The sequence below is a fragment of the Mustela lutreola genome, chromosome 8 (assembly GCF_030435805.1).
Source record: "Mustela lutreola isolate mMusLut2 chromosome 8, mMusLut2.pri, whole genome shotgun sequence".
Lineage (NCBI taxonomy): Eukaryota > Metazoa > Chordata > Mammalia > Carnivora > Mustelidae > Mustela > Mustela lutreola.
In genome coordinates this window covers 25,876,580-25,899,957 of record NC_081297.1, presented here as the reverse complement: position 1 = coordinate 25,899,957, position 23,378 = coordinate 25,876,580, and the positions used below count along the sequence as shown (strand labels likewise).

At 45.2% G+C, this 23,378-nt stretch overlaps 1 protein-coding gene across 3 annotated transcripts in view; it reads right to left on the bottom strand.

Annotated features, from left to right (window-relative positions):
- The window catches only part of NMT2 (N-myristoyltransferase 2), a 67,411-nt gene that overhangs the window by 22,451 nt on the left and 21,582 nt on the right, over positions 1 to 23,378 (bottom strand). For 2 of the 3 annotated variants that reach the window (XM_059184068.1, XM_059184066.1), the window contains exons 2-7: positions 9,204 to 9,339; positions 5,258 to 5,402; positions 1,717 to 1,835; positions 1,525 to 1,616; positions 1,287 to 1,403; positions 118 to 288 (exon numbers count right to left, since the gene is read on the bottom strand). In XM_059184068.1, coding sequence (XP_059040051.1) covers positions 118 to 288; positions 1,287 to 1,403; positions 1,525 to 1,616; positions 1,717 to 1,835; positions 5,258 to 5,402; positions 9,204 to 9,339 — 780 coding nt within the window. Of the gene's footprint in view, positions 1 to 117; positions 289 to 1,286; positions 1,404 to 1,524; positions 1,617 to 1,716; positions 1,836 to 5,257; positions 5,403 to 8,786; positions 8,830 to 9,203; positions 9,340 to 23,378 lie in introns of all 3 variants that reach the window. The other variant, XM_059184067.1, reaches the window with a different exon arrangement.

The following is a 23,378-nucleotide window of genomic DNA, read 5'->3' as shown; positions in this document are numbered from 1 at the left end:
TCCCCTGTGCTACCCAACCAACTACATAATACCAGGTAAGCCCAAATCCACAAAATACACGTGAGAATAAAAACTGGTAGCAACACAGCAGGGGGGCAAGGCTTGAGGTGCTGTTACCTGCAGGTGGCCACCGGCTTAGGAAGAACCACTCCAGCTGTATAGACGGCCTGAAAAATCCCTTCCAGGTTCACTCTTCTGGTTATTTCTCGAATTAACACTGGGGCTACCCGTTTTGATCTCAATTTCTTATGAACACAAAGAAAGTTGATTTCTACCATCTTCTTCACACTAAGAAAGAAAAAGATGTCAAAGACTTGAGGGGACGTACGACAAAACATTTTAAAAAATAAAACAACACCCATGACATTTAAAATTAGAAACTGAAAGATCCCCCCTCAACACAATATTTAAGAAAAATAGCCCATCTGTTAGGCATTTCACAAGTTCAGATAAATAAACTAGCCCCCAGATCCCCTGCTAAAATGATTATAACTCTAGGTCATGGAGATCCAAACCCCCTTGCCCTCAATAAATTTAAGACTTTTTATTTCTAAGTTTTCACTTTGGAAAATAGGTAAGATGTGCCTCAAAGTTTCTACATCTGTTTTTTCTTTGTTTGTTTTTGTTTTTTTTCTTTTCTGTAATGTACGCAATTAGGACACTAACTGGGTCACCCAGCTGCACAATCTGGTAAGATGTTGCTTTGGAGGATAACTCAATTCCTAGGCTCCGGAGAGGTGCCCTGACCAGAAGAGAGCTGGTGTTTTTCCGAGCTCCAGTAAACCTTGCAGAGTTTCAAAGCCCATTCCCTGCTCTGGTTCTAGATATGCAGGCATTCCATGTGGCACAGACTCCTTGACATCAAATGCTTTTTAGCAGCAAAGAAACTAACCCGATACACAGCCCTCTTATGGTAAACAGCCCTACTATGCATTAGATCTCTGACTTTCTAGGCCAGAGACCCAGAGCAAAAATGCAACATTAGTTATCCTATGGATAAAAAGATTTCTTATAAAATCTCTCTCTTGGGGCGCCTGGGTGGTTCAGTGGGTTTAGCCTCTCTGCCTTTGGCTCAGGTCATGATCTCAGGGTCCTGGAATCCAGCCCTGCATCAGGCTCTCTGCTCAGCAGGGAGCCTGCTCCCCTCGCCGCCCCGCCCCCCCACCTTCAAATAAATAAATAAATAAATAAATAAATAAAATCTTAAAAAAAAAAAAAAAAAAAGAAGCCTGTTGAAATGGTGATTCCTGGAAAAGAAACCAACACGGACAAGCTTTAGTAGGTACCTGTCATAAATCCGAATGTTTGCTGGAATGGCACTTATGAACCCTACTAGTTTTTTGTTCGAAGACACTCGGACCCCACAGTGCCACTGCAGGAGCCAGCCGGGGGGACGCAGGGCCCTGAAGTCAAAGCAGATGAGGAAAACTGGCGCGTTAGTGTCCAGGAAACCAGGGAGAGACCGAGGCACGCCGCCCCGACTGCCCGCGCCCGGGGCGCCCCCTGGCGGCCGGCCTGACTCACCACAGCAGGAACTCGGGCGAGTAGTCAAACCGGAACACGCTCTCCTCATCTTCCACGTAATTCTCATTTAACAGTGTGTACAGCTCCTTGAGCTACAAGAGCAAGCGAGTGTCCTGTCTATGGTGCTCGCAACCCCTGCCCCCTGAAGCAATGTGTGCGAGGACAGCTGTTGCGCTCAAGAGCGTCACTCACCACGTCGGCGTTACCCAAGTCCAGGGTGTCCCACATAAAACCCTGCGGCAGGGAGTAGGGCTCCTGACGCACGTTGTCTTTGTCTGCTTCAATCGCCCCGTGAGAGGTTATGACTTCATCTGGGGAGGTGCAGAGAAGAAAAGAGACAGACAAAAAGAGAATATTCAATGACCAAGTATTCTGATGGCCCAAATGGTCCGTCCCAGAAAACGAAATCATTTCTAGGGGACTTGGGTTTCATTTCATCAACGGAAATATGCTATTATTTCAGCTACTTCCTGAGTGAGACAGGGTAGCTAGGTAGTGGGCACGGCTATCTCACCAATTAAACAAAAGGAGCAATCGTTTCTCATGCAATGACAAGGTGTGTATTATGACATGACTATGACTTCTCAGCCTCAACCCCCAGATGACAGATCTGCCACAGTGGGCAGCTTAGGTCCAGTGACAGCCTGAAAATGCTTTCTTCCTACTCTGCATTTTAAAACCCTGGGGTGGGTTGGGGGGAGGGCTACAGTGATCCCAGCAACACCTACAACTAATTTTGGGACTGCTGACAGTGCAGCTGAAGTCATCCACGTCTCCAGTGACCTCCACAAAGGTGCCCTTTTCCTCCCCCACAGCTTCCCAGTGTGAGTGGCATAGCACCCAGGCCCTTGTCTGTGGCTGATCCCACCTGGCCGCCCACCTGGCCTTGCTCTCCAGCTTCATCCATGCTGAATGGGGGGCCAAGGTCAGCTCCAGCTCAGCTCCAGCTCGTGGCGTCTGGGGTCTCCTTCTGCTCTTACAGCCCTTACCCTGCTCTCCGTGCTTGAGTGTTTGCAGATATAAGCTTACACATCACTTTTGCACAGCGTCTTTCTCTGATTAAACCTTTTCCCTACCTGGAGGCTGCCCTCCCTCCGTCCCCACCTGGACGCCATTTTTATCACGGTTTCCCTGGCATGTTCCCCAGTGCCTGGCACTGAACAACAGACACTCAACACTGATCTGCTAACTATTACTCAGACACAAAAAAGAAGGCAATCTTGCCATTCAATGTTGACCCTAAAGGCATTGTGTTTAGTGAATTAGGTCAGAGAGAGAAAGACAAATACTGTATGATTTCACTTATACACAGAATCTAAAAAAAAAAACCCAAAATTCTGAATTCCTAGACACAGAGAATAGTCTAGTGCTTGGCAAAGGTGGGGGTGGGGTAGGGTGTGAAATGGGTGAAGGGGGTCAAAGGACACAAACTTCCAGTTACAAAGCAAGTCAAGTCCTGAGGACATAATACAAGCATGGTGGTCACATTTAATAATACCATATTGCATACCTGAAAGGTAGCTAAGACAGTCGATCTTAAAAGTCCTTATTACAAGAAACAGATTCTGTAAGTCGGAGTGGTGAGGGACTAGACCTGCGTGGGGGGGGGGGGGTCGTCTCACAATGTCTATAAACATGTTTGACACCTGAAACTAATGAAGTGCTCTATGTCACTGATACCTCAAAGAAGAAATACATAAACAACCAGGAAAAAAATAAAACAAACAAAAAGAAACAGTTATCTGCTAAATAAGGTAGAGGTTTTGGCCTCATCTTTTTACAGGTGGAAGCCACAGGGGCTCTACCAGCTCCAAGGGGTCTTGATTTTCATTCTTTCTAGCCCCTGACTTTGTCGGTCACTACTGCTGCACCAGCTCACCCCGTATAAAACCTTAGGCTTTGTCAAGTCAGCCAGAGTGGCCAGATTCTCAGCTGCTCCCAGAGAGTCCCTTCAGGATGTCTGCCTAGAGCTTGGCTCCCCACCGGACACTGGGGACAACCTCAGGCCCCCGCTAACCTTGCTGCTGCCTTAACTCAGGTGCAAATGGGCATTCAAGGAACTGGGGGGAAACCTGCAGGGATTTAGGGGACAGGCCAAAATGTGGTGCACCCCGGCTATCTTCCCAAAGACGTATTCTGATGTTAGGAGGCAGCCTGCCTGGCCCCGGGGCCAGGAACTGAAAGCCAGCAGCAGTTTGCCAAGGAGCATTTGGCTAAACCCAATACATCCAGATCAATAGACTCGTATCCCTTTCGCTAATGGTCACTCAATTCAATGGCATTTAAAATCCTATAAATTCTTTCTAGAGAGCCTTCCTCCAGGACCAAACACATATATTTCTAGAGCCTGAAGGAAAAGACAAGCGAGGAGAATCGCTCTCCTCGATCTTTCACACTCCCGAGCCCGGGCTTTTTCCAGATGCATGGAGCAGACATGGTTGGGAGAAGAGTAGAAACTTCAGAAAGGTTGAAAATCATTACTCGAGGGCACAGACAAGGACTGTCCCTGGATTTTTATGCGATAAAACAGATTACTTGTACATAACTGGACTATTAAGAGATCTGGAAGACAATCATTTCTCTTACACGGATTCTGGAACCTGAACACTCAAGAAAGAAGAACAGAGAAATAATTATAATCTATTTTCAAAGGAGGACAATAGAAAACAGCATTTAGCTTTTAATGCCGTCACAAACATTTTTAGTGCATTTATATCACTTTTTCTATTGTGAAAAGGGGAAGAGCTAAATGATGTTTATAGAAACTTAGGAGGCGCAAGTCTGAGTAGAACATGAGGGCCCAGGCTCCGTGCTGAGGTGAGAGGCCAGCTGCCAAGATCTCCATGCGTCTGCGGTGCCCCCAGAGTGCCCATGATGGCCCCGCGGCCCTTACTGCACTGTAGTGGTCTTGCCTGCTAGGAATTCACACCGGCGCTTAGGGAGCAGGATCCTAGCATCAAGCAACACGAAATTTTCCATTTCCATTTCTGTGTGTCTAGGAATTCAGAATTTTTTTTTCTTTTCTTTTAGATTCTACATATAAGTGAAACCATATAGTATTTGTCTTTCTCTGACCTAATTCACTTCCCATAATGCCTTCAGGGTCAACACTGAACAGCAAGATCACCTTCTTTTTTATGGCTGAGTGACAGTTAGCAGATCAGTGTTGAGTGTCTGTTGTTCAGTGCCAGGCACTGGGGAACATGCGGGGACGGAGGGAGGGCAGCCTCCAGGTAGGGAAAGGGTTTAATCAGGGAAAGATGCTGTGTGAAAGTGATGTGTAAGCTTGTATTTGCAAACACTCAAGCACATTTTCCATTTCAAGGCCAATATCCTATGTCTTTTAGAATAAGTGAGATGTGAGACTGCTAAAAATTTATGTATAGGAAAAACAATTCCGTGAAGCTCAGGACCAAAAAAGGTACTGAGACTCTCTCTTTTACGTGTATTTTTCATAGACTAAGGTTTCAAGTGGGAGAAGTTGATTTTTTTTTTTTTACCAGAAAAAGGAATTAGACTCTAAACTGTGTCTACTGAAAGCCAGTGTCACTACCCAATATTTCTATTTTAAGAAGAAAAGTAGGACTTTTGTGTATATTGCTAATCTGTGATAAAACACAGATTATGGAAGTCAATATGGAAGTCAAGTTTCTTTTGTGGGTTTTTTGTTTCTTTGTTGTTGTTAACCCAGCGGTTTTGGGGGTGGGGAGAGAAGAAAGGCAGAAAAGCTTACTTAGTTTGGGCACCGGCTGTGTGTCCCAAAACTGGTATCTGTGTTTGGCAGCTTCATCGATGCTCCTGGCAGGGCCTTGGCACGCAGACAACAGCTCCATGGCTCTCTGGATGTCCTGCAACTTCTGCATCGGGATGGTGGGATTCTAGAACAGCAAAGACACACAGACACAAAAATGAGGAAGCCGCCACCCACTCCCAAACCTGGGCCAAACACACGTGCCATCTGCCCTGGAGACCACAACACCAAAAACCAACCCCCTTCCTCTAAGTCTGGTTGGGGACCGGGCTCAAGGAGGCTAACGTATTAAAATAGAAGCAAACACATTACGTTAAGGGTAACCATAGTACAGGAGTTTTCACGGGGCTTTGGTAGTTTTGGGAAATCTGAAGTAAAGCCAACCCCCCCCCAACTTTAAGGTCCCCCCCCCCATCTGCAGAGGGTCCTCCCTCGCACTCATCTGGGTGGAGCAGCAGAAAGGAGTGACATGCACACAAGCCTTATGACCCCAGCAGCCCGTCAGGCACACCCTCGGGTTCGCAGCTGGGGTTGAGGCCCTCAGCAGCAATGTGGGGCCAAAGGAAATCACTGCTAGAATGGAAACGAGGCAGGCAAGGGAAATTTTAGTTCATTAAAAAAAAAAAAAAAAAAAAAAAAAGAGGAAGGAAGGAAAAGAATGAAATGAAAAGGGAAGGGGGGGAGGGGAGGGAAGGGAGAAGGGAAGGGAAAGGAAGAGTAGGGAAGGGAAGGGAAGGGAACAGAGAGGAAGGAAGGGAAGGGAAGAGGGAAGGGAAGGTGGAAGGAAGGAAAACGAAATGGAAGGGAAGAGAGAAAGGAAGGAAGGTAAACTGAGTGCTGAGCTGGGAAGAAGTTCATCAAGAATGGAGATCTCTACGTGTGCCTTCCGCCAGGACCCCACCCTGCCTTCTCGCCGCTCCCATGCTCCTCCAGAGACAAACCTCCCGACGAGAGCAGTGTCTTCTGTAAGTTTAGATCTTTGGCAACCGCAGCCTCTTTTCCCCACGCCAAGTGTTGGAAACTAACCTTTTTTCAGGAAAACATATTCTCAGTCTGGAAAACTGACAATACCTTTCAAATCTCAAGTTCCTTCCTCGAAGCCAATATTTCTCTTATCTCTGAAGATTCCCCAGCTCTTTTTTTGGAAAGTCCCTGAGATAATGTAATCCCACATGGAAAGTGAGCCTATACTTTTCCACTTAGGGCTGAACGGTAAAATCAACTTTTTTCAGTGTGTGAAACGATTAGTTTTAGAATTCTGATGTCACACTGTCATTCAGAAGTGGTTAACAAGAATTTCAGAGCCCTGTGCTATTCCTGTGTGCCAACACCCCTGGGGCACCAAAGAAAGCTACCACGGATCCTTGCTGGTTTATTAATAGGAGCTCTGGACTTCTGGTCAACCTCGAATCTGCCATCTGTGGTCTGGAGCCAATCCTCTAATTTGGGAAGCTTTACCTACACCACACACTACAAATCAGGGTTTACTTAATATACACCTCCCTGTGTTTGCTTTATCACTGGGTTTGCTTGGGATTCTTCTGAACCTCCCAACTTACAGTAACCGATTTCCAGTAAAATGAAACTGACATCCATCTGAACCCCTAACGAGGCAACCTATTAAAAGACCTACAGCTTAAACAGGAACTCTGAGCACAGCATATTTCAACAAAGAATGCTTGAGCATGTACCCGTTTATCTTTAAAAAGGCAAATTTGAACCCACAAAGCCTACAGTAAATTTGTCATGGGGATTTTTCTTTCCTAATTCTGGAGTTAAATTCTTGATCACAAATATACCAAGCTCTAGCTAGTTTGCAGCAAACATGAATCAGCATCTTTGTTCCAAAGGAGCCAATAATATCCCAACTCTGTGAAGACAGACCTCAGAGTGGTTTCAACCCTAATTAGCCTTGTCGGGTTGACTAGCAGTCTTTCCATGAAACGACCATTCATGACATATTTATATCTGAAAGCTCATTAAATGCTTTCTTAAAGTGGATACAAGTAAGCATAATTTTCAAATCCACGGTGACTAAGCAGCAAGGAAAATTCGGCTACGATACATTCTTAACCCTATCCATTCACTTCCCACCACATTAGCTTCCCACTACCATCTCTAAGTCAGGCGCATCTCTTTTCCTCCACGGAATACTATACTCCAACTGTACTCTGTACCCTTTCCTTTCTAAAATGTAATATCTTGGAAAAACGTCCAAGTCCTCCACTGCTAAGGAGCCTATCATCTTATTCTGGTTCTTGGGTGCAGAATGGAATATTTTCTACACACAATCCAAAGTACTTTATACTGTTATTTAGAGCTAGCGTTTTGTGTAAGGGAAAGAAACTCCAGTTTCAAAAAATGCAACGGAGAAGGGCCCACATTAACACAATCCTGATTTATTCTCAATTGTAAAAGAAAATAACGTCTCCACCAGACAATGCTAGCCACTCCTCCTGCCTTGGCTAGCTCTAGCTTCTTGTAAGCGACCAGAAGTAAGGGAAGGGCTCAAAGTGGCTGGGGGTACAGCGAGGCGTGCAAGCTGATGGTAATGGTAGAAGCAATACGGAGGGTCAGAACCGCATATACACGACGCTGCATTTATCCAAGGAAGCGACATTGAGAAATGGGAAAAATGTCTTGCGAGTTGATGGCATACCTTATACGAGTGACCTTGGGAAGGAGGGCCAGTGGATAAGAGTATTTATTACCTGAGAGACGAGCTGAAAAGCGAGGGGACAACACCCCATTTTCTTCTCACCCCACAAGGCAGTCAGGGAAAACTGGGCAAAGTAAGTATCCTCTCAGTGACTCCTGGTCCTTACGTGTAAAACAGTTAACAACAAAAACTGCCTGCAAGACCCCCTTGGCACGATACAGTGTCAACTGTGTGCAAGAAAGAAATAATTCCAACCCTGCACAAGTTGTATAATATTAGGTAACAGCTGACATATCGACAATGCTTTAAGATCATTTACCAGAAAGGCCCTAACTGTAACCTCCTCACAGCCCCATGAGCTGGGCCAGAAGGCACGACTTCCACCCGGCAGATGCGGAAACTGGCTCATGGAGGGTGGCACCCACACAGCTCGTGAGCTACAGGGCCGGGTCCCAGCCCGTGTTTCCCAGTGCGCTCCCGAGCCCCTCGGCCACACCACGACCCCCAGGACAATGGACGTGGCGCTGCAAACATCAGGATCATCCGTGTGCTTCACCACACTTCTAACACCAACCCCGTGCCCTGTGAGCTTCCTGCACGGAGAGGGCCCTGTGCACCCAGCCAGGGTGACCAGGGTCGGCCCCAAGGTGGGGGCACCTGCCATCCACTCCACCAGAACCTCGCAAGACCGGCCAGCCGCCCCCCCTGCGCTCAGCGACAACTGCGGGCTAGGTCTCAGGTGGGTGTTTCTCTGGCGGGCACTGTCAGGAGCTTCATCCCACCCTCAGCAATGTGATGTAATAAGCAGGGCCGCTCGAGCCTACTGGTCGGATTCAAGGTCGTAAGACTTACCTGTGGCTGCTCCCGTGGGAATCTGCTGCCAGATCGTGGGGTGCTATTCAGGTAATTAGACAGATACCCAGAAAAATTAAAATGTGAGTATCTTCTGAACTGAAAGTAACGAAATATTAAGCTTAACTTCAAAACAACAACACACACCTAAGAAGCTCACGCTGAGACGGACTTCTATCGCTATAGTCTATGTACTAATTCGCTCTGAGAAAAAGGAAAAATGCAGGCTGTATCCCCATACACACAAAAACACAGTCTGTACCTCTTATTTAGGTACCAACATCAGCAGCAGGAAGGCTGTAAAGCCCTCCAGGGACCAGCACCACCCAGCACAAGGTCACGGCAAAACCCCAGGTACACCTCCGGCTCGCACATGCAGGAGGAACCACAGAGGCTAAAATAAAACTGGGGTCTCACTTTGGAAGGCTGCTGGATTTTAATCTCCTGGGAATCAGAGGCCGAGTCTGATTTGGTGCCTCCGGAGTTCGGTTTCTCCTTCTTTCTCTTCTGTTTCTTCTTTTTCTTTTTGGCACCCAAATCTCCTCCAGGACTTCTGTTAGGAAAACGACAGAGGATAAAACAAGAACAAAAAAATCATTATAGAATATTAATCATTGAGTAGAATGCAAATTATACCCAGGAGTTAAAAAAAAGAAAACTAGGTTAGGAAGCCTCATATTGTAATTTATAAGGAACATACGTATCTGATCATTCAGGTGACCTAATACATAGCTCTCGTACATATTTCCTAAGTGAAAAGAGGTTAAAAATGTGTTATGTTAATAAGGTGACTTGTGGAAAGTGCCTAAGGGTGGAGGTTGGTGGCCAGTGGTGCCAGCCCTGTGATCAATGGGCTACAAACCCCCTGGAAAACAGCATTTCCCTCGTACAAACTCAGGAAAAGTGGGGCATGGAAGCTCGGTGCCCTTTTCCCACACCTGGCCCTATGCATCTCTTGCACTTGGCCATTCCCTTTTATGATAAACCAGTCATCTAGTAAAGAAAATGTTTCTATTACTTCCATGAGCTGTTCCAGCAAATCAAAATCAAATCTGAGCAAGGGACCGTGGGACCCTCCGATATATGTTGGTGGGTCACGAGGACAGGGGATAGCTTGGGCTTGCTTGTGACTGGCCTCTGAAGTGGGGGTTGGTATGTGGTGGGAGCAGTCCTGTGGGACTGAACCTCTGCCCTGGGCAGACCGAATCAGAATGTATCAGAACAGCGTTAAATGAAAATTCTGCCAGGGTCTTGTGAGAAGCCTGCCATCTACATGCACATGATGGGGTTAGATCCAGAAACTCAAAATGGGATGTAAAGTGGAAAATGAAATTTAGACAGATGAGAAGTTAACAGGACAAAGAACTCAGAAGAATTATTAGTCTACACGCAGTCATACTGCAGGTTCTCAGATAGCATTCGAGCAGGAAAACTGTAGCTAGAAACCGTATTTTATGATGAAAGTCAAGTAGCTTTCCTGCTGAACCATGGCTCTGCTAACCAACTTTTTAGGTAGCCTTTTAAGGGAGAGATACGTGTTGTAAAAAAAAAAAAATTCCATTACAAACTTTACTTGGGCACAAAAAATCACAAAGCTCAACACAACAGAACCGAGGAAACCGCTTCTTTGCAGAAGGGGAAATTTTCCTTGGTAAATCATTTAACAAGAAGAATTAACAATAAAAAAACTCTATGTGGAAAAAAATGTTCACTGGTAAAACATTTGTCTGGGACTCTTTTGTCATCTTATGGCTGTCACCCCCTGAAAGACCGGAAGAGACCCCAGGAGATGTGCAATTTCCAGTTACTTGGGTCTACACTACCACAGTATTCCCAGAAGGGAAGTTGAAATTCAGAGACTGTTACTACACTATTGCCTGGATGGAGGGAAAAGTGATGTAAACATACCATTCCACTGTACTGCCCTCAGTAAACTGGATCTGCTGTTGCCTACTTTCGCTCTTGCCTAATTATCAAGTATCTATGCATCATGCAAGACACAAATGTCACCAATATCTATGTATTAACCCTGTAACACTGTCCCTCAGAGGCAACCCATGGTTTTTCTCGTACATATTCTTCCAAATTTCTCCTCCTTCTCTAAGCACCCCTTCATTTTCACTGTGAATAAGTTTTAAATAAAAACTGAATCTTAAACATACCATTTGCCAACTTGCTTTTTACCTCCTTCCACTTAACAATGTGTCTTAGATTCCTTCCCATGTCAGGATATAGTGAGCGATTTCATTTCTTTTAAGCAGCTAGAAAGCATTCCGTTGTGTAAACACATCGTATTTAACCATCCCTACATTACAAAGTGCTGCTGTAGGGGCTCCTGGGTGGCTCTGCCGATTAAGCATCTGCCTTTGGCTTAGGTGACCATCTGGGGTCCTGGGATCAAGCCCCAGGGCAGCTCCCTGCTCAGCAGGGAGTCTGTTTCTCTCACCCACTCCACCCCCTGCTTGTACTCTTTCTCTCAAATAAATAAATAAAATCTTTTTTTTTAATGCTGTAAAAAAAAAAAAAATCTGGTATTTACATCTTTTTTTTTCTTTTCTATTTTATTTTTCAATTTATTTATTTTCAGAAAAACAGTATTCATTATTTTTTCACCACACCCGGTGCTCCATGCAATCCGTACCCTCTATAATACGCACCACCTGGTACCCCAACCTCCCACCCCCCCCACCACTTCAAACCCCTCAGATTGTTTTTCAGAGTCCATAGTCTCTCGTGATTCACCTCCCCTTCCAATTACATCTTTATGCATTCGTGCCAGTAATGTCCAAAGGTGGAAATACTAGGTCATGCACGTTTTTACTTTCAGTAAATAATTAAGATTGCTTTACTAAATACTGTGCCAATACCCAGTCCACCAACCTGGGTCCACACATATGGAGCTTTGAAATCACCACTCCATCTTAACAGACTGAAAACCCAACAACTCCTCTTGGATTCATGGGAAAGGCAAGGACACAGGACTAAGACTGGCCACAAGACCGGCCAGACAGGTAAGAACACAGGGCATTGCAGCTTCCTCCAGCAAAGCCTCAGGAGTGCAAACCACCACAGCAGCTGTACTCAGGTAAGAAAACGGGAGGTGTGACTGCCCAGTGCTGGGGCCTGTGTGGGAACCAGGGGGACCCAGTCCCAGAGGTCTCCCAGACTTTCGTGAGTTTTCCCAGAACAAACAGCAGACAAAAGTCCCCTCATGCTTCCAGCAGTGGGAGGGGAACAGGGACCCTTCTGAAATAAGCCAGAGCACTCTGTTCTCAACAAGCCCTGCCCCTAGAAGGAACTGGTCGACCAGAGCCTAACTGACGTGGGGAAATAAGCAAACCCAGTCCACACAAGAGAAGAGGAGGAAACAGAGGAAACATGAGCAGGTTCAGAGCCCAGAGGCCCAGGCTCGGTAAGGGCTGGGAGGGGCCGCCGTGCAGGACCGCAGAACCCCCACGCCCTCACCTCTCACCACCACAGCACTGAAGCGCCAGCAGCAGCTCCTCTTACCTGGTACCTCATGTCTGGCTATCTGGAAAAAATTATAAGGCATACTGAGAGGCCAAAAACAAACCTGGAAAAAAGACCAAGCACCAGAATCGGACAGGGCAGGGATGCTACAACTGTCAGAACAGGAATTCAAAGCTGACAGATTAATATCCTATGGTTTCAAAGGAACAAAACAGACAGCATAAAAGGGCAGACAACGTTAACAGGAGACAGAAAACCTAAGAAAGAGCCAGAAAGAAATGACAGACATAATAAAAGACACTTTAAGAGAAATGCAGAGGTCCTTTGATGGCTTATTAGCCGACTGGACACAGCTGAGGAAAGAATCTCTGAGCTTGAAGATACAGCAATGGAAACCACCAAAAGTGCGACACCTAGATGGCTCAGTCAGTTATGCGCCTGTCTCTTGATTTCTGGCTCACGTCATGATCTCAGCATTGTGGGATCAAACCCCACACGGGGCTCCGCCCATCCCACCCTTTGCACGCAAGCACACATTCTCTCAAAAAAGAACAAAAACAAAACACAACAACAGAAGAAATCTCCAAAAGTGAAAATCTAAGAGAACAGTGATGAAACAGAACGGAATATCCAAAGGCCATGGGACAACTTCACAAGGTGTAACACGCATGGTATTCCCATGCGTGATGGGAATACCAGAAGGCATAGGAGGAACATAAAAAATATCTGAAATCACGACTGAGAATTTCCCCCAGTGAAAGTCAGACACCACACCACAGATCCAGGAAGCTCAGAGAATACCAAGCAGGATGCACGCCAAGAAACACTATGCCTCAGCACAGGCATATCCTTTTCAAGCTACAGAATATCAAAGATTAAAAAAAAAAAAAAAATCCTGAAAGAAGCCAGAGGCAAAATATGCTTTTCCTATAAAGGAACAGTAAGTCAATGGGAATGTCAATTTCCCAACTTCTTTGCCAATACTGAAATATCAACATTTTTTTCATCTTGGACAGTCTTTTTTTTTTTTTTTTTTTTTAAGATTTTATCTACTTGAGAGAGAGAACACGCACACAAGCAGGGAGGAGTGGCAGAAGCAAACTCCCTGCTAAGGAGGGAGCCCGATGATGCAGGGCTTGACCCCAGCACCTGGAGATCATGACCTGAGATGAAGGCAGACGCTTAACCACTGAGCCACCCAACTGCCCCTCCATCTCTGACAGACTTATAGGTAGAAAACCCTTACTGCAGATTTAATTTTTCTTTATTTAATCAGGAGCAAGGCTATACATATCTTCCCATATGTTCAATGACCATTTATATTTTTTCCATGAACTGCTCATTCATATCCTTTTTCTGTTACCCATCTCTTTAAAAAAATTGACTTGTCAGTGGCCTTTATAAAAGCATGGGTAGAACCTACCAGTTGTTAAGCATTTTTACTTTGGCTATTTTCATTTCATTTAATCCTTGCAACAGCTCTGTGAGATACTACTTTATGTCTGTAGTACATTGCCTAGGCTGTTGTCTGTTACTCAGATTGCAAATACTTTATCTGGTTTATATTTTATGATATCTTTTCCTACAAAGCCATTTAAAATTTTGGTGGAGTCTAACATTTAAGAAATTTTCCCTTGTGGCTTTTGGGCTTTTAAATCTTGGTTAGAAAGACCTTCCCTATTGCAAAACCACATAAACATCTTTTTATGTTTTTCCTCTACTAACTTTGTGACTTTTGGAAAATAATATTTAGCTTTCTGACTCGTTCAGAATAAAAGGTATACAGTGTGAAGTGCCCATGCCTCTACTTTTCAGAAACACAGTAAATACAAGCAGTACCGTCACTTGTTAATACCGGGGTCACACTGCAGCACCCAAAGACTGATAGTAAATTTTATAAGAGAGGGAGATCTCCTGATTACTGGATGCAATCACATAATGAGGTTCTCTTGTTGCCAGACACTGTTCCAGGCGCAAGCAGTATCAAAACACATCTGAAAATTCTTGGATACTTCTCTCAACAAGAGGTGAGGTCCATTCCCCTCTGCATGAATCTGGGCTGGCTTGTCATCTGCTCTTTGTGCAGCAGAACTGACCCCATGGGATTCTGGAGGCTCGGTCACAAAAGGCCATGCCTTTTCCACCTGGCTCCCTCAGGATGCTCATTCTGGGGGCAGCCAGGAGCCACGGAAGAGGCCCGAGGGCCTGGAGACTGCCAGGCCAGCACCTAATATCCCCAGCAGGACCAGCTAGGGCCGAGGGAGGGAGCTCGGCCAGACCACCAGCCCCATGGAGCCTGCACCTACCCAAGAGGCCTGAAGGGAGAACCTGCCTTTCCAACTTCCTACCCACAGAATCTGCCAAGTGTAACAAAGTGGCCGCTCTTTTATTTAGGTCACTAGCTCTGGCATGACCTATTACAGAGCAACAGAGAGCAGACCAGAAATTGGGGGCCTGACAATGGAGGGCCACTCTAAGAAAACCCGAAAACACAAGGCAACTGCTACAAGGCCAGGTGACAAGGCCAGGAGGAGCCTCAAACAGACAGAGTTTCATGGAATGATTATTTCAGTGAGTGCGTTTATAAAGCTGTCGCCAGCAATAATGTGGAAACCAGAAAATGTACCTAATGAGCTGATGATGATCTAACTGAAAAGATCGCTGGGGAGAGGGCTGAAGCTGCTGGCTTCGTCTATAATGAGACAAGAGAGAGATCAACTCCAGAATAAGCTAGTTTCTGAGTAGAAATAAGAGAATAGATACACTCAGCTAGTAATTTGTAGGTTAAAAAATAACTGTTTCTCATCCTTGAGTCTCCAGAAGGCAAAGGTTTGCCTATGAAGAAACGGCCTCAGGTGGTGATCTCACCGGCCATGGGACTGATCCCACCTCGGGGTTCTAGCTCAGGGGGCATCTGATTCTCTCTCCCTCTCCCCCTGTCCCACCCCCCAACTCTCTTTCTCTCAAATAGTGAATACATAAATCTTAAAAAGAAAAAATAAATGACCTAAGAACAGAAAGTCACAGCAAGGGTGGAGCGGTAAGCCCTTTGTTAGGATGTTAGGAAGACGGAAAGTGGGGCCTCTGGACCCTTCCAAAAAGACAAAGGCCTCAGTTTCTGAAGGATGGGCTTCATCTATCCTCTGGAAACAGCAGAGCTTCTAAGAACCTTTGTCCCACAGCACCTTCACCAGGCGCCTGACAGAAAAGATCATCTGACAGAAAAAAGAGTTCAGGGTAACTTTTGTCGAACAGAGTGGATTATAAATGGACACAGAGTAAAGCCCGTGACATTTCTAAAAGCAGCACAGCAGCCTGAAAGGCAGCAGAACAAAGTAAACAGAGGCCTTTGGACCCGCAGCCTTTTACAGGGAGGAAACAGACCAAGAAGGTTACTCACTAGGGCACAAAGTTATCTTTTGGAAGGATGACTGGAACGCCAGAACCAAGAACCCCAAGGGCAGAGCCCAGAGCCACAGATGATAGCTCCCAAGAAGGAGGACTGACCACAAATCCAGGAGTTGACAACAAGTTCCTGGTTGGATTTCAGAACTGCTATGGACCACTGACTGTGTTTTGCGCTCTACTTCCTCCCTCTAGGGCTCTCCTACATCTGTCCACCATTCCACGAGGATGTGTGGAAAGCAGACACGGTACATTCTCGGTTCATGGTGTTCAGCAGACCCTAAGAGCCCTCAACCAGACCTTGACTTTATTTACATGAGATCCCAGACTTCAAACCTGAACCTAGTATCTAAGCCAAAACACAACATGATTTTGGGAAGGGCTTCAGGGAGGGTAAATGTATTCTACATGTGGGAGAATATAAATAATTTTTGGCCAGAAGATGGGCTGTGGTAGTTTTCAACATGGCCTCAATATTTTTAAGAAAAATGAAAGATGGAAGATGCGTGTGACAGATAGTTGACAAGTGGTTACTACTTAGTTTTCAATGGAGACTAAGGTTTCTAAAAGTAAAAATTGTGATCAATGTAATTGATATTTCTAAGAAATGACAAGGAAAGCAACTCCTTATGCAGGGAAACTAAGATGTGTTTGGTTTGTTTGTTTTGGGAGAAAGAAGCTCATGCCAGTGGTGGGGGGCAGAGGGAGAGGGAGAAAATCTTTAGCAGGCTCCACACTCAATGTGGGGCCAATGCAGGGCTCGATCCCAGGACCCTAAGATCATGACCTGAGCTGAAATCAAGAGTCAGATGCTTAACAGGCTGAGCCATGCAGGTGTCCCAAGATGTGTTTTTGATAAAAGAAGGTATGAGGAGGGGCACCTGGATGGCTCAGTTGGTTAAGCGTCTGCCTTCAGCTCTGGTCCTGATCCCTGAGTCCTGGGATTGAGTCCTGTATCCGGCTCCTTGCTCGGGAGAAGTAGACTCCCCACTCTCCTTGTTGCTTCCCCAGCTTGTGTTCTCTCTCTCTCTCTGACAAGTAAATAAAATCTTAAAAAAAAAAAAAAAAAAGAAAGAAAGAAAAGTACGAGGAGTGGGAATACATTTTTGTTGAGGGAAAAGCTAGTAATTTTGTCCTAAAATGAGACTGGTTACTTAGAGAAGGAAAGCTTAAGACAAAATTTGAATGTAAAAAGAAAGTTGTAGCAGGTTTGTGAAGGGAATCTTTGAAAAAGAATTTTATGTGTGGTCAGAACTCAGCCTGGAATGAATGAATTTTTTTTTTTTTTTTTTTTTTTTAAGATTTTACTTATTTGACAGAGAGAGACACAGCAAGAGAGGGAACACAAACAGGGGGAAATGGGGTGGGGAGAAGCAGGCTTCCCGCTGAGCAGGGAGCACGATGTTGGGCTGATCCCAGGGTCCTGGGATCATGACCTGAGCTGACAGATGCTTAACAACTGAGCCATCCAGGCGCCCCTGGAATGAATGAATTTTAAAAGTATACCTATTAAGACTGAAATGTGGCTCTTCTCTGTTAAAAACGCAGAGTTTTCTTGGATTGTTGGTCTGCTCTTGATAAGAAACTGCAAATGAAGTTTTTTTTCTTTATCTGTCCAGAAAACCGATGTTTCTAGCTTTGTCATTCTCAGGTCTTTGATTACTTAAGAGAACTGAAACATCTCAATATGAAAGGAGCTAAGTTTTGCCCATAAGTAGGCTTCTACAGAATCAACTACTGCCACCTTGGTTAAATGGGTGATTAAATATTAAGTTTTAAAAAAATATATTTTTATTTATTTATTTGACAGACAGAGATCACAATTAGGCAGAGAGGCAGGCAGAGAGAAAGGAAGGGAAGCAGGCTCCCTGCTGAGCAGAGAGCCCCGATGTGGGGGCTCGATCCCAGGACCCTGGGATCATGACCTGAGCCGAAGGCAGAGGCTTCCCAGGCGGCCCAATTAGTTTTGTAATAATCTATAATCCTATTTGGGTAAGTGCGTCAAAACCTTCTGAGGTTTTTAGCAAAAGTTCCCAAATACTCAAATCTACATGAATTGTTTGTGACTAGATTAGGTTTATTTGGTATGTTCAGTTACTTGGGGAACACTATCAAGCAAATGATCATAAACCTTTTAGGGTATGCTGTATGGGTAAAATGCTCTATCACTGTTGTAGACATTATATGAACTCTCTTAAATTTTAGTATGTCTTGGTGTAAGGTCATCACTTGACATTCTATCACTGAAAAAACTGGATTTCCTTGTTAATTGCATGATAATGAACTCTCACCAGATCTTTAAACATGGCCATTTTTGAGTCATTGGTAATTATTGTGCTGATGATCTTACAAAATCTGTTTCATCTTTAAGGATTTTCACTGAAAGGACTTTTGACAAATACAGGTTTCTGATATCTTTAAGATCATAAAATTAAACTGGGTAAGAATTTCTGGAACTAAAGGAAAAGCTGCATTCAAACAGAACAAGAATTAGTAACATGGAACTGAGTGAACTGAGGAAGATGATTATAGTTTTTGTAACTCTTGCTTGAAACATTGCTGGTTCTCCAATGTTTGTTCTTCCAGATTTAAGGAATCAGTTTCTCCTAGGGTATCTGTGACTTACATAAACATGGTAAAATATTCCTTTGTGAACAAACTGAAGCATTTATTTTTTTTCTCCCTTCCCAAACCCTCTAGAATTCAGAAACTCTCAGTAAGTTTTCTCTCTTTGGTGGCAATTATAATTATTTGCATAAGTTCAATAACAACATGGTCTTAACAGGACACTAGTGGAAACACAAGTTATATTACCAAGGTTTTGACTGGAATGTCATTACTAGAGAGACACACATAGACTCAGATGAGACCAGAGAGCTTTAAGAACTATTAAAGTTGACTTCATGGTGCCAACAGAGCCCCTTGGAAATGTTGGCCTGATACTTAACTTATAGTTATAGCTTATAGTTCCCATCAGCCTTACGAGGGTGAGTAAACACTGTCACTTCCTGGCAGGTACAGGAAACTTCAGGATATTCTGGGGACCTGAGGAGGAACTCAACCAAATCTACAGGTACTGCTAAGGCAAATCTGACAGCAAGTATTTGGCTTGGTTTCTGGCCTTAAGAGGCTATTAAGTTCAATCTGAAATACCTCATAAAAAGTTCCAGCAAAGCAGATTTATAAGAACTTATAATGTCAATCAGTATTCTTGCTGTGCTTATGTAAATAATCAGGCCAAGTCTTTAAAACCAGACTTATTTTATAAACCAATTAGTCTTTGTTTGGCTACCTCTGATGGAAATGAAGATGATTTTATTTTTAAGATTTTACTTAATTATTTGACAGAAACACAGTGAGAGAGGGGAACACAAGCAGGGGGAGTGGGAGAGGGAGAAGCAGGCTTCCCCACTGAGCAGGGAGTCTGATGCGGGGCTTGATCCCAGGACCTTCGGATCATGACCTGAGCCGAAGGCAGAGGCTTAACAACTGAGCCATCCAGGTGCCCCAAGGGTGATTTTAGAGAGAAAAATTATATTTCAATAACACACCTTTGGAGAGGTTAAAGTCTACCTCTGATTGTCTTTAAATGTTTGTTTGCCTAACCTAGACAGCTTGAGGTAAACTTCAGAGAAATTGCCACAAGAGCTTGTGTATAGACATTCTTCTTACCTATTTCTCTGTGGGGATAACAGGACTCCATGGGCATGTGATTATTTTAATAGCTGGACAATAGGATGGACTCCCCAGCTGTGTAACTCAACTATCACCTTGACTGATTCTACGTGGGGGATGGCAAAACCGTTCCTCAAAAGCTGGAGCAGACCTTTGGGGCTCCTGGGTGGCTCAGTGGGTTAAAGGCTCTGTCTTTGGCTCAGGTCATGATCCCAGGGCCCTGGGATCAAGCCCTGCATCGGGCTCAGCAGTGAGCTTGCTTCCCTTCCTCTCTCTCTGCCTGCCTCTCTGCCTACTTGTGATCTCTGTCAAATGACTAATTAAAATCTTAAAAAAAAAAAAAAAAAAAGCCAGAGCAGACCTTGCTCCATGGGTTAGCTTATAGACTTATGGAGAGAGGGACGGCCCAACGTTCCTCATGAGTAAAATTGATGATGCAGTTGGGGATACCCATATCTCCCAAGAGGAGCGCCTCCCACCTGCCAGCGATTCCTTGTAAGTAGGACATTGTTAAAGCCAGATATCAGGCAAGGTGTTTTCTTGATAGTTTTATCCCTTAATTGTATTTGTCCCAGGAGCTGCCTCTATCAATGTAGAATTACAAGTAGAGGCTTTTACCTAAGCATACAGTGGCCATCTTTAATTAAACCTGGAACCCACTCACCCTCCTAAATGACGAAACCACATAAATTTGAGAAATAGTCCTTCAAAACTGGATGGCCCTTGATATTTTGAGAGCAGCCCAAAGATGAACCTATGCTTTCATTAAAACAGAATGTTGTGTCTGTATTTCAAATTACTCAAAAAATGTAACTTTAGCCACAGAAGATTTAAACAAACACATCACTGCTATAAATGCTCTAGCTCTAGATCCTTTTAGCAGGATCTAAATTTGAGATTCCTTCCAAATAGAAATATGCCCTGCTAAGCATTGCTATTACTTCTTGTTCTTTTAGGTTGCTGTTTGACTTTCTGGATTCGTCAAACGGGAGCCTGTGTTATTCACACATGCCGGCAGATGCCTTTGCTGTCTAGTTCAGGAGGAACTAGAGAAATGAAGTTCTCCTACCCTGTCAAAGTCTTCCATTCCAAAAACCCTCCATCATCCCTGGTCAGCAGGAAGTAACTACCTAAGAAATGGCTGTGGTCCCTTCTCCTTCCACAGAAATGGAATGGTGTTTTGACAGTGGGGATTTGTTTTTTGTTTTAAGATTTTATATATTTATTTGACAGACAGAGATCACAAGTAAGCAGAGAGGCAGGCAGAGAGAGAGGAAGGGAAGCAGGCTTCTTGCTCAGCAGAGAGCCCGATGTGGGGCTCGATCCCAGGACCCTGGGATCATGACCTGAGCCAAAGGCAGAGTCTTTAACCCACTGAGCCACTCAGGCGCCCCGAAAGTGGGGATTTGTAAGAGGACTCCAATTACCTTCCTTTTTACCTCAGTCTTTACTTTCTAATTAAGTTCTTCTTTCCAACTTACCTCTTAACCCAGGCAAAAGACCTTCCATGCAAAGCATCCCATGACAGGACCTAAAACTACTTCCTCAAGCAATAGGGAACCCCCAGACACCAGCAAGACCCACAAGGCAATGATCAACCTGAACTTGACTGCCCCTCTCCTGTACCCACCAACCTCTGTCCACATTTTGCTTATATAAACCTGGGATTATTTTCAGAACTTTGGAAACAGTCTTTTGAGACACTAATCTGCTGACTTTCTGGTGCTGGCCTCACAGAAATAATTTCTTTTCCTGTTTCACCACCATTCATCTCTCTACCTTTGGATGTTGTCAGTGATGAGCACCTGACCCTGGTCTGGTTGAGACCCCCGAAACTTGCTTTTGCACCCCTGTGCCCTGGTTATAGCTCCCTTCCCCTGGATGTATGCACTTACAGTTTTGTGACTCACAACTCATCATTCACAACAAATGTGTCAGTATGTGACTTCCATGTCTAGTGAGGAAAGCAAGCAGCTCCCACGCACTACTTGTGAAATGTTTTCTCCAGATGACCTTGAGACCTGCCCTGCTGGTGAGGCCGCAGGTAGACGCACTGAGTGAGAAACAAGCTGAGCTGCCACGAATGGCCAGCCATCTGAGTGAGCCACCTGGGGGGGTTGGGTCTAGTGAAGCCCTGGGTTTACTGCAGTTCCGGCTGAGATCTGCATGCGACCACCTGGGAGACCCCCACCCCCCAGTGAGAAGCTCCTCCAACTGGGCCGTTTCCGAATTCCTAATCCACAGGATCTGTGAGCCTAATAAAACGGGTGCTGTTTTTTTTACGGAGCAACAGTTACTGGAACATAAACACTTAACAACAAACAAAGCAAAGTCTTGTTTTGTGACGCATGTATTTCTAATGAAATAGATAATACACAGATGGCAGGCCCATTTGTGGGTCTTAGAGACAGGGTGTCTAAGCATGTAGCCTAGTGGCTTGCACAAAGAAAGCCAGTCAGTAAGTAGTAGGTACTATTATTATATAGTGAAGCATGTTGTTTCCCCTGCCAGGACCCCCTTCCCTCCTTCACTGCCTGGCAAACTGCCTGTCACTCAAGATTCAGGCCAAGAATCACTTTCTTGGAGAAGGCTTCTGGTTCCTCCCCAAATCTGAATCAGGGACCGCTAAATCAAAGACTGCCCTGCCATCTGAGCTTCGTTCTCTTCAGCACACTCTAACCTGGTGTTCTTATCTGCTTTTCCCACTACAGTGTAAGCCCCTTAGGAACAGAATGACTCTCATTTCTCCGTAAAATGTACAAAATAGTAGAAAAATATGTATCAGTCTCTGATCATCAGGAAGACCAAGCCACGATTAGAAGTTTGGAATTTTCGAGAGAGGGGAGAGGGGCTGGAAATGGAGTCAATGATGGATCATGCCTACTCATGAAGGCTTCACTAAAATCCCACATGTCCAGGGTTCAGAGAGCTTCCAGGTCGATCAGTATGTGGGGGTGCTGGGAGGGTGGCGCACGGGGTGGGGGGGACAAGGAAGCTCTGTGCCTCCTCCCACATACCTTGCTCTATGCATGTCTTCCATCTGAATGTGTATATGTATCCTTTATCCCATTTTTTTTTTTTTGGATTTTTATTTATTTATTTGACAGACGGAGATCACAGAGAAGCAGGCAGAGCGAGAGGAGGAAGCAGGCTCCCCACTGAGCAGAGAGCCCGATGCGGGGCTCCATCCCAGGACCCTGGGATCATGACCTATGCCGAAGGTAGAGGCTTTAACCCAATGAGCGACCCAGGCGCCTCCCTTTATTCCATTTTTAAATAATAAACTGGTAAACACCTATTTTCCTGAGTTTGGGGAATTCAAATTAATCAAAGCCGAGGAGGCAGTCATGGTAACCTCCCAATATATAGGCACTCGGTCAGAAGCAGAGGTGACGACGGGTGCTCAGGACCGGCACTTGCCACAGGGGCAGTGGGACTACCCCAGGAAGGCGGTCTGGGAAGCGAGTTAATGCAGAGGGCACCCAGCTGGTGTGGCAGAACTGCCTGGTATGGAAGCCCCCAACCCCGGTATCCCAGTGCTCTGACAGGGCAGCAGCGTGACAGTGAAGGAAACACAGTGGGAAAGCTGGGTTTTTCCTACTCAAATGCGTAGTAAACGTTATTCATGCTCACTAGTATTTCGGAATCTCCTCTCCTGTGGGTGCTGGAAAGTATGAGGCATAAACATCCCCCGCCCCTTGGAAGTGAGACGTGGGCAGGCAGTTTGCTTAGCCAGTGGGAGATGAGGACACGTAACAGGTGTCGCTCCCAGGTGGCAACTTGAGAGCCATTACACCTTCCTCTTTGCTGACTGTCCTCCCAGCCAACCCCTGCAGCCCCGAGGTAAGATGATGGCCATCAGGAGAGGATGGAGGCTCCCGCCTAGCTGGGGCCCCGCGTACCTCGAAGGAGTGGAGGCCCTTGGCTGCACCCACACAGTGTGTGTGGGAGACTGACTTACACAACAGAACTGAGAGGCTTTTTGTTTGTGTTAAGCTCAGAATTACTTAAAGTCTACTACCTGATACAAAAGCATTAGCC